This window comes from Nannobrachium achirus, assembly GCF_963921795.1.
Source record: "Nannobrachium achirus genome assembly, chromosome: 12".
NCBI lineage: Eukaryota > Metazoa > Chordata > Actinopteri > Myctophiformes > Myctophidae > Nannobrachium > Nannobrachium achirus.
Genome location: NC_137832.1, coordinates 7,632,654 through 7,648,136, shown reverse-complemented (window position 1 = coordinate 7,648,136; position 15,483 = coordinate 7,632,654). Strand labels below are relative to the sequence as shown.

General features: G+C 42.3%; 2 protein-coding genes across 2 annotated transcripts; both read left to right on the top strand.

Moving 5' to 3' along the window:
* Positions 1-7,998: 7,998 nt before the first annotated feature.
* Positions 7,999-8,997, top strand: LOC308295371 (chemerin-like receptor 1; the record flags this gene model as incomplete). Its single annotated transcript, XM_080738426.1, has 2 exons — positions 7,999-8,227; positions 8,327-8,997. The coding sequence occupies 2 exons, from the start codon at positions 7,999-8,001 to the stop codon at positions 8,995-8,997; spliced, it is 900 nt and encodes a 299-aa protein (XP_080594552.1).
* A 4,650-nt stretch (positions 8,998-13,647) lies between these two features.
* LOC308295370 (chemerin-like receptor 1) lies at positions 13,648-14,655 on the top strand (the record flags this gene model as incomplete). The annotated part of the gene is made up of 2 exons (XM_080738425.1): positions 13,648-13,942; positions 13,976-14,655. 2 exons carry the CDS (start codon positions 13,648-13,650, stop codon positions 14,653-14,655), a joined length of 975 nt encoding a protein of 324 aa, XP_080594551.1.
* Between the last annotated feature and the right edge of the window lie 828 nt (positions 14,656-15,483).

The window sequence follows — 15,483 nt, the reverse complement described above, 5'->3', positions numbered from 1 at the left end:
GTCGAGGTTGGCGGACCAATCGCGGTCCCCGTTTCCCGGCGCTGCGCTAGAAAACGGACCAGTCAAATCTCTCGCGCCTCTGCCAAAACGGCCAATCGCTGCAGCGCAATCCTGGCTTCTCTCCATCCCGACCAATGAAATCGTCCCCACGCAGGATTCCCCGCGGTCAAGCTCCCCCCACCTCCAGAATCAACTGACACTCACTCAGACAGCCATTCTTCCGCGTTCCTGGACGCAGAAGCCAGCCAAGGAATAAATACAAGATAACGTTTGATTTTGATAGATTTTTACCCTTTGTCAGCTTGTTCTTTTGTCATTCTATGGTCTAGTTACTGTGGTTTTTAACGTGACCCTATTTAGAAATCATTTGGCTGTTCATTGCAACGAGGAAATGTTATTTACAAGCCAATTCTCATTTGTTGTCATGGCCTGCTACAGTATGTGATGCACCGGACCTGCCAAACTACACAGACTGCGTGGGAATAATTTTAATATTCAATTTGATTGACTGATCATTAATGTTACAGGCTTACAGCCGATCGCTTTGATTATGGACTGCTGCTGCTGCTGCATGTCGCGTATTGCATCTGAAACACTGTCTGGTTGAAACATCACCCATGGAATTAATCATTCCTGCTGCTTATAGCCTAAGTGCTCCAGTTATTTTATTTGTGTAGTCTGTTTGAGAAGAAGCACAAACACTTTATTTATAGATTAATAACTCCACATGCCGGGTTTCCTTTATTGCGCGATTTGGGCTGGTGCACGATTAAATGATTAATTCATTAATTAATGCTTGTTTTTGCCTTCAATTTCATTACAAATAAATCAAACCAACCACTCATTCAGTTAATAATAATAATAGCCTACCTAGAATACCTATTATACTGTAATTAGCAGAAGTGATAGTGTCAGTTCCTCCTTGTGTCAATTCTATTCAAAGAAATGATTAGCGAAGCATTGCCATTGATTGATTCATTCACTCTTTCAGTTTGATTAATTCATTGCACAGCAAATAAAGACCTGATTACAAACGTTTTCTATAACAAGTAATTGTAGATGATATAGGCCTAGTTATAATTTATATCATATCAATTATGGTTTTATATAAAGGCAAGCAAAGCTCAGAGCTTTGAGAATCAATGTCGGGGAATTTCCATTTGGAGCGCAACACTGCATGGAGAGCTGGTAGATGGCTATTTTCAAATGCCAACGTTTCAATATTTACAGATTTAATAGGGACACAATACAGTCATTGGTCATGCTCTGCTTTCAAAGGAATGAGGAGATTTTTTTTGTTTTGTTTAAATCGCTTCATAATGACCAACTTAGGCTACTTGACCAAGGCATGATTGAATAGACGGTATTGCTCCCTATGCGTAATGCGCGGCGCGCCACACACAAAAAAACAGAGTTACAAGATATCAACGCATTGCGTCATGGCGTGTCGACAGCTTATACATCTGTTATTTTGGACACATGGTCATGGAGAGATTTGGAGACGGCAGCGCATCAACCCGACATTTCGGTGACTCCAGAACGCAAGTAGATTGCGGTTAATAATACCTATAGAATAAGGCTACAAAACACTTCATAGACTATTTGATTTATTTCTGAGCTAGTAAGACACTTCATAGATGTTTCCTGAATCTAAAGAACAATCAATGACAACGGCTTTTAACAGAAATAGTGTTTTTTAGGCAACGCAACAAATGCAAATGATCACGCATGGTTTAACCATATCCTATAAATAGCCAAACATTTCATTATGAGATGTAACAGTAGGTCTATAGTCTATAAAGAAAAATATAGGCTGACAGCCTACCAAGACAATAAAAAACTATGAGTAAAGGTGGGTTGGAGGTTAATGTTGATCGCCCGAGCTGCTTCAATTCCCAGACCCTATATGGTCATTTCTCAAACAATTAGGCTACTCTTAGTCAAATTTGTATTTATTCTGTGAACTCTCTATTTATTTTCTTGTATGACATGTGTTAGTATAGGACGGGACCTATCTCCCTTAGTCCCTTTCTATTAATGCTATCAATTAAACATCACGCCTGTGTAGTGTGGCTGTGGCGCTCTGGCGCGCCATGGACATTGTCTTTATAAACTTTTGCAAGAAATATAACCCCGATTGCAATAACAGTGGTCAGTAGGCCTACATGCAGGCTATAGTGTTGTCTGTCAAAATATCTTTTATTTCAAGACTATAAAAAGCTTAGGCTATATGGTCACCGCATATCCTATAGCCTATATGATTATGTGCCTATTCATATGTTTTTCATACAAGCAAACACATAGAAATTACATATAAAAAGAATAATAAGAAGTAGGCTATAGGCCTAGTGAAAATAGCCAATCTACAAGCAGCTCACAGCAAGTCGAGACGCGTTGTGAGCTTGTAGATCTGCTGTTTTCACTAGTTTGGGTCCCGGCCTCCGGCCAGGAAAACGTCTAATCAATTGATGTCGGATATAAATTGCGTCTGCTAACACGGTAACCTGACAATATTTAGGTGGTTGTCAGAAAGAAACGTTCATGCACGCACCGTGGCGCACGCACTGTAAGTCACCCAGATACATCTCTCGTTCTTTTGATTGAATACTTTAATAGCAGTTTGCATATAAGAATCACAGGGACAGGGCAGTATTACTTCATGTCACGTTCATGTTAATGTGTTATGGTTACGTTATGGTATAAAGGCTCCGTCTGGACTCGATCTTAATGTCCGGTGTGTGTGGTTTACTATGATTGGCGGAGCGTATCATTTTCTGTCGCCGCGACCTCGACAAACACGCGATGGCCTTGGCGCTAGGTGGGGTTGGCAAAAGGGCCTTTCTGTGTGGAGTTTGCATGTTCTCCCCGTGTCTCCTAGGGTAGATACCCTCACAAAAACATGCAGTAATCCTGGTCTCTATAAAGCCTCCCCCTGGCCAACCGGGGCGCCTGATGGAGGGGAATGGAACTGGTTGGAATAACGTGTTCCTTCCACGCGCTACGTCCAACCGGGGAAGCTCCCCCTGTCAGGTGATAAGAAGCGGCCTGCTCACTCCTCATGCATTGAAGGAAGCATGAGCTCAGTTCGGGGCCCTCCCCAGGTTGGCAGAGGGAGAGTAGAGCCCAGGATCACAGCTTAGGCAATTGGCACCGGGTGAAAAAATGGGTTACAAAAATCGTGGGATAAAAATTTAGAATAAAAAAAAAGACTTCATTCACCAAACGTGGATGAAAGAGAAGCATCTTTAGTTAATTATAATTATAGTATGAGATTAACGCCACAGACTAACGTCATAGAAAGCACGGAGAGACCGACCTCACCACAATTGGTCACGGACAGAACAGCCCATAAAAGGAGATATGCACGTCCGTCGTGTTTGATACTTGACCAACAGCAAAATAATTTAAAAGGCATTATGAGTGTTTTAATATACTTTAAAAGGCATTGAGTGTTTTAAATATATTGAAACAACATAGTGAGTGCCAACAAGACAAGTGTATCGGCCTGCTATCAGGCAGGAAACCACAACACCCACACACGTACTGTCAAAAGACTCACAGGGAAATGGCACCAATCACCCCCAATCAGCCCTGATTGGATTGCAGCTTGCCTGTCAGCAGCAGCAGCAGGAAGTTTATTTAAGCAGCCACTCACAGCCACGTCACTCTGTCTGAACCCCAAACTGCTCACCTGTGCTCCTCGGATTCCTCTGACCACAAACCCTCCTGAATCCATTCTTCACCAACAATCCATCCAAACCGTGTGCGTCCACGAACAAACGTGAGTTTCATGGCGGCTAACAATGCTAAAGACCTGAAGCTAACAGCATGCATCTTCAATTGTTTGTTCCAGTTGCCAGCCGTAGTCAAGTTACCAGCCCTAGTAATGGGCCATGGGCACTTTCATTGACTGAACATCTTCGCACTATTAAACTGTTTATTTATGATTTGATTACTGTATTTGCATTTATAAGCAATGTATTTCAGTTATGTTTACTGCCTTTTTGGTTCATGATTTACTGATTGATTGATTGATTAAAGTAATGGTTTATCCTGCTTAACTAATGTTATATTTTCCATTTGAGTTAATGAGTTTATTACCAAATGTATATTGAATTATGAATACAACCTGAATTGTTTATCCTGCTTAAATATAGCTTATCATGTTTTCTCTTGATGCTTTAATTATTAATTACATGAAATGATTGATAATTAGGAATAATTTGACCATGAATTATTTCACCATATGAATGATTTCTTTATGAATATTGATTCCTTATTTCTTATTGCGATATTTGAATATGAATTGAATTTGCTATGTGTTTACAGTACTAGTTTATTGGATATCTTTATTGACACAATATTGTATATTTCTGTTTCCTTTGTACAGCACACACCTGCCTAGTGTGTACCACACACACCCCAATGGCTTCACTAAATATGCCGTTCAAAGGCTGAAAGTAGCTCTCTGTGTCCTGCCTCATTCATTCTTCATTATTACCTGGTCAGCCTGACACGTGACCTTTACCTGCTCACCCCCCGTCAGTCACTACACCTGAACTATACATAGACAATCTTTCAATGGTCCTTCGAGCCGGAAGTGACTGAACCGATGGCAGGAGAAGAGGAGACCAGAGAGCTACATTTACTGGAGGCAGAAGAGGAGGATGGGAAAACGGAGGAGGTTCGAGAAAAGGTTGAAGAGCTGCCTCAAGTGGATGTCCAAAAGCCTCAAGAGGAGGTCAAAGGTCCAGGAACGAAGCCTAAGAAGCACCAGAAGGAAGCCGGCTCAGTTTCCACCATTTCCAGGAGGACCAGACACCAGATGAGTCAACATATACCCTCCTTATTGGTGCAAGGGCTGTCTCACAACCAACTGGAGAACGTTGGCCAGATGGAGGGCGCCAACCAGCAGGAAGACGTCAGCCAGATGAAGGGCGCCAACCAGCAGGAAGACGTCAACCAACAGGTCAACCAGCAGCAGGCCTATGCAGACGCCTTCGCCATCTAGGGATGAAGAGAATCCCATCTGTCTCCTTATCGCCCATTAACAATGCCTACAGTTCCACTGCCCTTTCAACCAAACCCTGGTCCAACCACCATACTAGCAGTTCAGCCACCACGTGACCATGGACCAGGTCCTCCTACCGTTCTACACAACACTGTACCTCAGTTCCAAATGGAGCAGAGCATGCTCATGATGGGAGCAACCAAGAAGCTGTATATTGACCACCCAAACTGCTCTTCTAAGGTCAAGCTTAAAGTGACAAAGGCATACCATGGAATGGAGAAAGAAGCACATACATTTGCCGTCCTAGATGATGGATCCGGACGTACCATCATTCTCCCAGCTGCAGTCCAGCAGCTTAACCTGAGGGCCAGAGTCCCTTTAGATGATGGATCCAAACAGACCATCATTCTCCCAGCTGCAGTCCAGCAGCTTAACCTGAGGGCCAGAGTCCCTTAACCTAACGGTGAGGAAAGATGTGCTTCAAATAAACGGTGCAGCCGTGGCCTTCATTTCCCCTGCAGGTCAACCTGACCTGATGTATCCGGCCTTGACCACTAGAGAGCTTGATTTAGCTGAACATACCTGTCCAGGGAGTACTCTACAGAAGTGTTATGCACAGCTTGAGGAACTCCCCCTTCCCCATCTGGTCAAAGTGCAGTCTCCCATCCTTATCGGGTCAGACTACCCATATTCCGTCACCCCGATTGAGCCATTGGTGTGGCCTGTTAGCCACACGTCCTTGGGTTGGGCAGTGAAAGTTCCATCCCATCCACTAACCTATGCCAATGAGATGCGACCAACGTGGACCTCTCCATCTTTACCCAGTCCGAGTGTCGGACCACCTTTCCTATCTAAACCAGAGATTCGATGGCCAGCCCATTCGCCTACCACTGTTCCACTACCTTGTGAAGACCCAGAGTCAAGCACATCTACCAGATCCAATAGCATCCCTTTCGGGGCAACAGATGCTCTCCCTAACCCTGCAGAGTTCCAGACTGCGGAAGAGCGGTCCACTTCTACCTGTGTGAGTGCAGACGGGGTGGCTTTCTCACTATCCATCACCACAGATGATTCACCAGCTGATGGTGAGATCGGGGAAGGCTTGAAGATTGAGCCTTTGAAAGAAGTGGAATTTATCCAAATTCCGGGGTGGCTGTCAAAAGGCTCATGGAGAGTCACTGACACCCAATCAAGCTTGAGTGAATGCCAGCTTGTTCACTGGCCACGCACAGGTGTGGGAGGTTATATAAGTAGGCTCTCCTCACTTCCTCATGGCCAAACCACCAAGCCAAACCAAAGCTGCCTGTCGCCTCACTCGCCTGTGCCTCTAAAACCTCCTGAATCCATTCTTCACCAACAATCCATCCAAACCGTGTGCGTCCACAAACAAACGTGAGTTTCATGTCGGCTAACTGTGCTAAAGACCTGCAGCTAACAGCATGCATCTTCAATTGTTTGTTCCAGTTGCCAGCCCTAGTCAAGTTGCCAGCCCTAGTCATGGGCCATGGGCACTTTCATTGACTGAATACATTCACACTATTAAACCGTTTATTTATGATTTGATTACTGTATTTGCATTTATAAGCAATGTATTTCAGTTATGTTTACTGCCTTTTTGGTTCATGATTTACTGATTGATTGATTGATTAAAGTAATGGTTTATCCTGCTTAACTAATGTTATATTTTCCATTTGAGTTAATGAGTTTATTACCAAATGTATATTGAATTATGAATACAACCTGAATTGTTTATCCTGCTTAAATATAGCTTATCATGTTTTCTCTTGATGCTTTAATTATTAATTACATGAAATGATTGATAATTAGGAATAATTTGACCATGAATTATTTCACCATATGAATGATTTCTTTATGAATATTGATTCCTTATTTCTTATTGCGATATTTGAATATGAATTGAATTTGCTATGTGTTTACAGTACTAGTTTATTGGATATCTTTATTGACACAATATTGTATATTTCTGTTTCCTTTGTACAGCACACACCTGCCTAGTGTGTACCACACACACCCCAATGGCTTCACTAAATATGCCGTTCAAAGGCTGAAAGTAGCTCTCTGTGTCCTGCCTCATTCATTCTTCATTATTACCTGGTCAGCCTGACACGTGACCTTTACCTGCTCACCCCCCGTCAGTCACTACACCTGAACTATACATAGACAATCTTTCACGTACATCCTCATAGTTTATCTATGTGTGAGTTTCAGTTGGCATGTGCTTGTGGGTTACATATCGGCACTCCTTTCCAACCAACTAAACCTAACCTTAACTCTAACCTCAGTAAAACTAACGCTAGTGAATTCTAACCTGGTGAAATGCTAACCTGCTGACGCTGGTGAATTCTAACTTGGTGAAATGCTAACCTGCCAACACTGGTGAATGTTAACCTGGTGTTCGGAATGGGGATGTGTCAGAAAGGAAATCCGTCACCATGCTATGTGTGAGTGTTTGTGCGTGTGTGTGTACGTGTGTGTGTGTACGTGTGTGTGCGTGTCATACATCATGCTTATGACAATAAGGTGCTAGGTGCTCTGAGCTCCTCAGTGTTCACTGATCACAGTTTGAACGAAGACATTCTCTGACTGACATCTCTTCATCACTTTGAAACAGGTATCTTTAATTTGACTTTTTTTATTGTATAGACATGATCTAGAATGAGATTGATTGATTGATTGATTGATTGATTGACTGATTGATTATTTTATTAGACAAAAATGGAGAACAGTACAATTATAGTCAATACAATTGAAAGGTAGTTTTTACGTTGGAAGCCCTTGGTGAGGGTAAAGCTTTTTAAAACATATTTTAACATGAATAAATATATCACTTAGAAAATGTTGATGTTGTAAAGTTGCATGGGGACTGTATGGGTATCCCTGTTTGGCACCAAATCTTTTCAGTATTACACATGGTGTGTTATAACAAGGCATTAAACGTTTATTTTGTTATTTTTGGTTTTAGGACAATGGAGATCATCGCAATCGTGAACCTGGTCATTTACAGCCTGATCTTTATGCTTGGCGTGTTGGGGAACGGTGCTGTCATCTGGGTGACGGGCTTCAAAATGAAGAAAACAGTCAACACCGTTTGGTACCTCAACCTCGCTGTGGCCGACTTCATCGTTACAGCCTTCCTGCCCCTGCAAATCACAGAATCAGCTCTGGACGACCACTGGCCTTTTGGAAGATTCATATGCAAACTGGATATTACCGTTTTCGTGATGAACATGTGTGCCAGCATCTACACCCTGGTGATCATCAGTGTTGACAGATGTGTATGTGTGGTGTGTCCAGTGTGGGCCCAGAACAACCGCAGTGTCAGGAAGGCGTCTTGGGTGGGTCTGGGTGTCTGGGTGCTGGCCTTGGCTCTCAGCACCCCTCACTTCATCTTTAGGGACACACGGCCACTCTATGATAAGGTCTGGTGTCACACCAACCTTGCACCCACCGGTAACTACAGTACAGCTGAAGTGTTGCAGTTGAGGGCATTTCGATATGGGGTCATAACCATCACTTACGTCCTCATGGCATTCGTGGTCCCTTTCACTGTCATCGTCTCCTGCTATTCTGTCATCATCTACCGGCTCAGGAATAATCGCTCGCTGGCCAGCCAATCAGGTCGCTCCTTCAAAATCATGGCAGCTGTTATCACCACATTTTTCCTGTGCTGGGCTCCCTTTCATATCATGTATCTGATTAAGCTTGCGAATGTCCTGACGTCCAGTGAAACACTGCAATATGTGTTCAACATCGGGTGGCCCATAGTCCACTGCCTGGCACTCCTCAACAGCTGTCTGAACCCGTTGCTCTACGTGTTCATGGGTCAGGATTTCAAGGATGTTTTCCTCAGGTCTGTCCTAAAGGTGCTGGAGAAAGCCTTCACTGAAGAGCCACCTCAGACCAACACTTCCACAAACCCAGAGAGAACCCGTCTAGAGACTGCCTTGTCTGAGACACAGGTTTAGGGTTGTCTTTGGATAGGCCTACTTTAATATGCAAAACTGTAAATGGCTTCTCTTCTCAGTATGTTCTCCAAGATTGAAACAATGATTAAATATTCAAAATAATGTTGATGTAACAGTTAAAAAAAACTGTATTGTTTGGAGGTTCTCTTTGACGTGCCACTTGTATTGTTGAGTTTCTTTACTCCTTACTCCATGCTTTTATTTCTTCTCCCTTTCTGAATAATAAAATGATGGAGCTTAAATGCTCTCTCTCTCTCTCTCTATACATAATTTTACAAGGCACTGTCCATTGTCAAGTTCATACTCGTATGAACTTCATATTTAAGACACTTTTTCAGTATGTTACTTAATTTTGTGATACACAGTATTTTACAGTTGGTGGGGTGGGGGGGACTTGAGCTTTGCTTGGAGCCTCGGAATTGGTAAATCTACCAGTGCCTCTAGTGCTTACAAATACACCCAGTGGTTGTCCTGTGGTTTATTCATTTTGTTAAGTGACCCATTTTCTAATTGATCGCTTCTAATAATAAACAGATGCAACTTCCTCATTTCACATGGTTGTTATTTTGACCTTTCTGCAAAGATCCACTATGGTTGGCTGTCATATACAGTATGTGACACCCACAGAGATGGGCGAAAACACATACATTGAAGTATTTTGATACAAAATACAAATACTGGGGCAAGAAATGTATCAAAATACAAAATATAAATACAGTCCAGAGAAATGTATTTGAGATTCAAATACGTATTTTGTATTTTGAAAATACATGAAAATAAATGTTAGAAAAATCGACGCAATGATTAGTAACTTCATAGATTGATTGCCAAGTATTAAACTAATTGCCTTTCAGAATTTCTAAGAATAAATTAACCATACTATGGTGTTTGCCTTTGTAGCAGGCAGCCTAAATGTTTACCCCATGTGTGACAGTGTGTGAGAGCGCAGGCAAGAGTTACCGTTATCTTTGAAAGCTAGACAGGAACTGTGCATGAGACTGAATGCACAGCTACCTCTACACCAGTACTTCATAGACTGCAAAACCGCTGTGCCAGCCTTATAATAATAACTAAAACTGCACTCTGTCCAGGTGCCAACTTGTGTCTTGTGCACAAGTACGCCATGTATGGCCTACTTGTGTGCCAGCAAAGCGCACCATGAGGTGCCCTCACCACTGGCATCACTGGCGTTGCCAGAAATGCTGGTCCCTCATTGGGACACACACAGCTACATACTGTACCTACGGTACCTACCAACATACATACGCAGCCGAACGCAGTACTTGCACGCTCTGCTGGCGCGTGTAATTAGAAATGTGCAACGCACGTTACATTTGAAGCAAATCAAAGTCAAGCGCTAGCCTATGGCTGTATCTCACACACACATGAACCACCAGAAAATATGTCTTTCCCCCCTACAGGTAAACCTTTGTGAATTACATTAAAAAAGTATTTTGTATTTCAATTTCAAATACAGTAAATACTAGACCTGAAAGTATTTTGAAACAAATTACATCCAATTTTTTCCATCCCAGCCAAATACAAATTACAAAATACAAAAAAGTATTTCAAATACATGTATTTCAAATACTGCCCATCTCTGGACACCCATAAGGTGCTAGAAGGCGCTCTGAACTCCTCAGTGTTCACTGATCTCAGTTTGAACAAAGACATTCTCTGACTGACGTCTCTTCATCACTTTGTTTAGTGGTACTTTCTTTGTTTGATCAGGAGCCAGTGGAGGTCTCTGGTACGGGTACTGGTGAGGAGGCGGGCAGCTGAATTTTGGATGTATTGAAGTTTATTGAGGACTTTGGAGGTGGGGTCCTCCATGGCACCACCTCCAAAGTCCTCAATAAACTTCAATACATCCAAAATGCAACTGCCCGCCTACTCACCAGTACCTCAGAATTGCTAAATATTCAAATTAAATGTGCTTATTAAAACTTCCCATGCATTTCACATGGTTGTTAATGTTATTTTTACCTTTCTGCAAAGATCCACTATGGTTAACTTGGCTGTCATACGTGACACCCATAAGGTGCTAGAAGGCGCTCTGAGCTCTTCCAGTGTTCACTGATCAGTTTGAACAAAGACATTCTCTGACCTCTCTTCATCAATTTGAAACAGGAATGTTTTGTTTTAGGCCTACTTTCTTTATTGTATAGACGTGATCGCTATATAAAACATAAAGCTATATATAAAACATATTTTAACATAAATAAATATATCACTTACAAAAAGTACTATTGTGAACAGTCCAAAAAAAGCAAGGAACAATAAAAAAAGAATACATACATAAAGTGTCAAAAGAGCTATCACAATAAATCCAACGCTCATAAGTGTCATGTCACACACAAATAGCAATACTTAAAGCACAACTTAACAATGCAGTGCCAAACAAAAGTGTTCAGAATAACAGTCAATGCCAAGTCAATGCAACACAAGTATCTCACCACTATGTCAACACAGCAATAGTACTCAATACTACCAACACAACCCAATAGTATAGGGCCAAACAATTAGTGTCCATAGTCAGTGCAAATAAATCAAGAATACATTTCTTTAAAAATAAGCAAAAAAAGGGTGCCACAGCAAGACGCCACAAGGAACCCTCTGGGAAAGTACTAGAGTTCAGAGGCAGTACAACTATTGTTCCAGTTGAGGTAACAGTTGTCCTAGGTTGTCCTAGGTTGTCCTAGTTGGCCTTGGCAAGCGACCGTTGTGTGTCTCGTTAGAACATGCAAACTCCACACAGAAAGGAAAGACTAGAAACACATTTCTATTTGGGAGCTGAAATTGAGACACAGATACTGACCGCTGGAGCGCAAAACCACTTGAAAATGCAAGATATTGTTGTCAGGCAGAAACCTTGTATCTATAAATGTTTCATTGTATGGCACTGCAGTTGTTTTGTTTTGCCAGGAGTCTTTTCGAGTCTTTTTGAGTCATGAAACTACAACGTTACATCATTCCTCGCGGTGGAGAGCTTTCCACCGCAAGTCCCAACACATCTCTCTGTTTTTACTATCAGACAGACAGGCTCTACACCCCGTTCACTGATTGGTCGACCTGAACCGGTCTAGACGGGGTAAAGGACTTCACCGTGGGCCGTGACTATGATGGCCTGCACTTATTTTCTGACTTGAGGTGGAAAGCTTTCCACCTCAAATTTGCGGTGGATAGCTCTCCACCGTAGACTCTGATCCGGGCTTTACAGTATATACAGACAATGTAGGGAAAATGGGCGAAGTTCTCCCACGTATTAACTCTTGATAATGCTCCAGGTAATCACAAATTGACTTCAGGATTCCACATTGTACAGGCCTACATCTCATATAGTTTACCAGTAGCCTATACTAGTAAGACGCCTCAGGGCGACATGTGACCTCGCCCTACATCTGGCCAGTGATGTATATCGGAACAGTTACCCAATCTCAACAGTGCCTATATGGGCATGTTCTGACATGCCCATAGATGGGCATTCCCTTAATATTGATGACTCTGGGACAGGGTTCTTCATATATGAGCATAAAACGGACAAGGATAATTAATTTGCAACTGGGATCTAGGAATGCCCATATATGGGCATGTTCTGACATCACATTGTCGACTATATATGGCTATAAAATATATATGCATATCAAGCCAGAGCGTGAGGGGCCGTCATTATTTTATACATTAGCTATTGAAAAATAGCAGATATACAAGCTCACAGCGCCGCACCGAATGTGTGCAAATCTTTTAATATATAGTATGTATTTTTTAAACAAAGATTTGTAACTAAAATTTTGCTTCTGGGGGGTGCTTGGAACTAAATATTTTGATGGGGGGTCCGCGGCCTTGTATGATGAAGCAGGGCTTTGCTTTGCGAAAAAATGTACACATTTGAAACTTGGAGATACGAGGTTTCTGCCCGACAGTGACGATTTACTTTTTTGGCCGCCCAGCCCCCAAAATGGAACGAAGGCCGACATTTTTTTTTCTCCTAATGGCCGGCCTAGACCGGCCGGGAATGAACCGGCCGTTCGGGAGTTGTCCCGCTTTTCCCAATGGCCAGCACGTTCCTGGTGTAGGCCTGTCTTTAGTTCATGTAGGATTATTTTAATAGTAGGCTAACAACAGTTGAATTGCAATGACATTCTATAGGCTGGCTTGCAGTACAGAACACCGTTCTCCTTTACCCAAAGTGGGGCCGCTGTCTCAATTGTACTGTGCCTATGTGTCTATCAGGGAGGAAACCACAACCCTCAAGTCGTACATCGTCTTGTGTGAGTTTCAGTTGGCTAGTGCTTGTGAGAGTGTTTGTGCGTGCGAGTGTGTTATGCGTCATGTTTATGACACCCATTAGGCGCTATAAGGTGAGAATCCTCCAGTGTTCACTGATCACAGTTTGAATGAAGACCTTCTCTGACTGACGTCTCTTCATCACTTTGAAACAGGTATCTTTAATACCTAGATCTAGAATGCGGAGATTTTTAAAACATATTTAAACATGAATAAATATATCACTTACAAAATGTTGATGTTGTAAAATTGCATGGGACCGTATGGGTATCCATGGCTCCAAATCATTTCAGTATTATAGGCTACATGGCGTGTTATAACAAGGCATTAAAGCTTTATTTTGTTATTTTAAGTTTTAGGACAATGGAGATCATCGCAATCGTGACCCTGGTCATTTACAACCTGGTCTTTGTGCTTGGCGTGTTGGGGAACAGTGCTGTCATCTGGATGACAGGCTTCAAAATGAAGAAAACCGTCAACACCATTTGGTACCTCAACCTCGCTGTGGCCGACTTCATCGTTACAGCCTTCCTGCCCCTGAAAATCACAGAATCAGCTCTGGACAACCACTGGCCCTTTGGAACATTCATGTGCAAACTGGATATTACCGTTTTCGTCATGAACATGTGTGGCAGCATCTACATGCTGGTGATCATCAGTGTTGACAGATGTGTATGTGTGGTGTGTCCAGTGTGGGCCCAGAACAACCGCAGTGTCAGAAAGGCATCTTGGGTGAGTCTGGGTGTCTGGGTGCTGGCCTTGGCTCTCAGCTCCCCTCACTTCATCTTTAGGGACAGACGGCCCTCTGACTATGGTAAGGACCAGTGTTACTACAACCTTGTGCCAACCGGTAACTACAGTACAGCTGAAGTGATGCAGTTAAGGGCATTGCTATTTGGGGTCATGATCATCACTTACGCCCTCATAACATTCATGATCCCTTTCACTGTCATCGTCTCCTGCTATTCTGTCATCATCTACCGGCTCAGGAATAATCGCTCGCTGGCCAGCCAATCAGGTCGTTCCTTCAAAATCATGGCAGCTGTTATCACAGCATTTTTCCTGTGCTGGGCTCCCTTTCATATCATGTATCTGATTAAGCTTGCGAATGTCCTGGCGACAAAGTCCAGTGAAACACTGAATCATGTGTTCAACATCGGGAGGCCCATAGCCCTCGGCCTGGCACTCCTCAACAGCTGTCTGAACCCGCTGCTCTACGTGTTCATGGGTCAGGATTTCAAGGATGTTTTCCGCAGGTCTGTCCTAAAGGTGCTGGAGAAAGCCTTGGCTGAAGAGCTGCCTCAGACCAAGACCTCCACAAACCCAGAGAGAACCCGTCTAGAGACTACCCTGTCTGAGACACAGCTTTAGCGTTGTCTTTGGATAGGCCTACTTTAATATACAGAACTGTAAATGGCTTCTCTTCTCAGTATGTTCTCCAAGATTGAAACGATGATTAAATATATCCAAAATAATGTTGAAGTAACAGTTTTTTAAAAACTGTATTGTTTGGAGGTTCTCTTTGATGTGCCACTTGTATTGTTGAGTTTCCTCCTTACTCCATGCTTTTATTTCTTCTCCCTTTCTGAATAATAACAAAATGATGGAGCTTACATGCTCTCTTTCTCTACAGTATATACCGGTACATATTTACAAAGCACTTTCCATTGTCAAGTTCATATTAATTTAAAGAAATTGTGACATGTTTTTACCAATCATAAAAGTCTTTGTCCTGGTCCTTAAAACGTGTATTAAAATGTTAAAACTGAAAAGCCACGGCTCTGTGTTTTGTGGCCTCTTGAGTAGCAAAGATAATATACCTATTATTAAATAAATCTACCAGTGCCTCTAGTGCTTACAAATACACCCAGTGGGTGTCCTGTGGTTTATTCATTTTGTGAACAAGAAGTGACGCATTTGCTCTCGCTTCTAATAATAAACAGATGCAACTTCTCCATTTCATATGGATGTTATTTTTTACTTTCTGCAAAAATCCATGGTTGGCTGTCATATACAGTATGTGACACCCATACGTGTTAGAAGGTGCTCTGAGCTCATCCAGTGTTCACTGATCAGTTTGAACAAAGACCTTCACTTTGAAACAGATATGTTTTGTTTTAGGCCTACTTTCTTTATTGTATAGAAGTGATCCCTATCAAGAATATAAAAAAATATCACTTACAAAATGTTTATATGTGA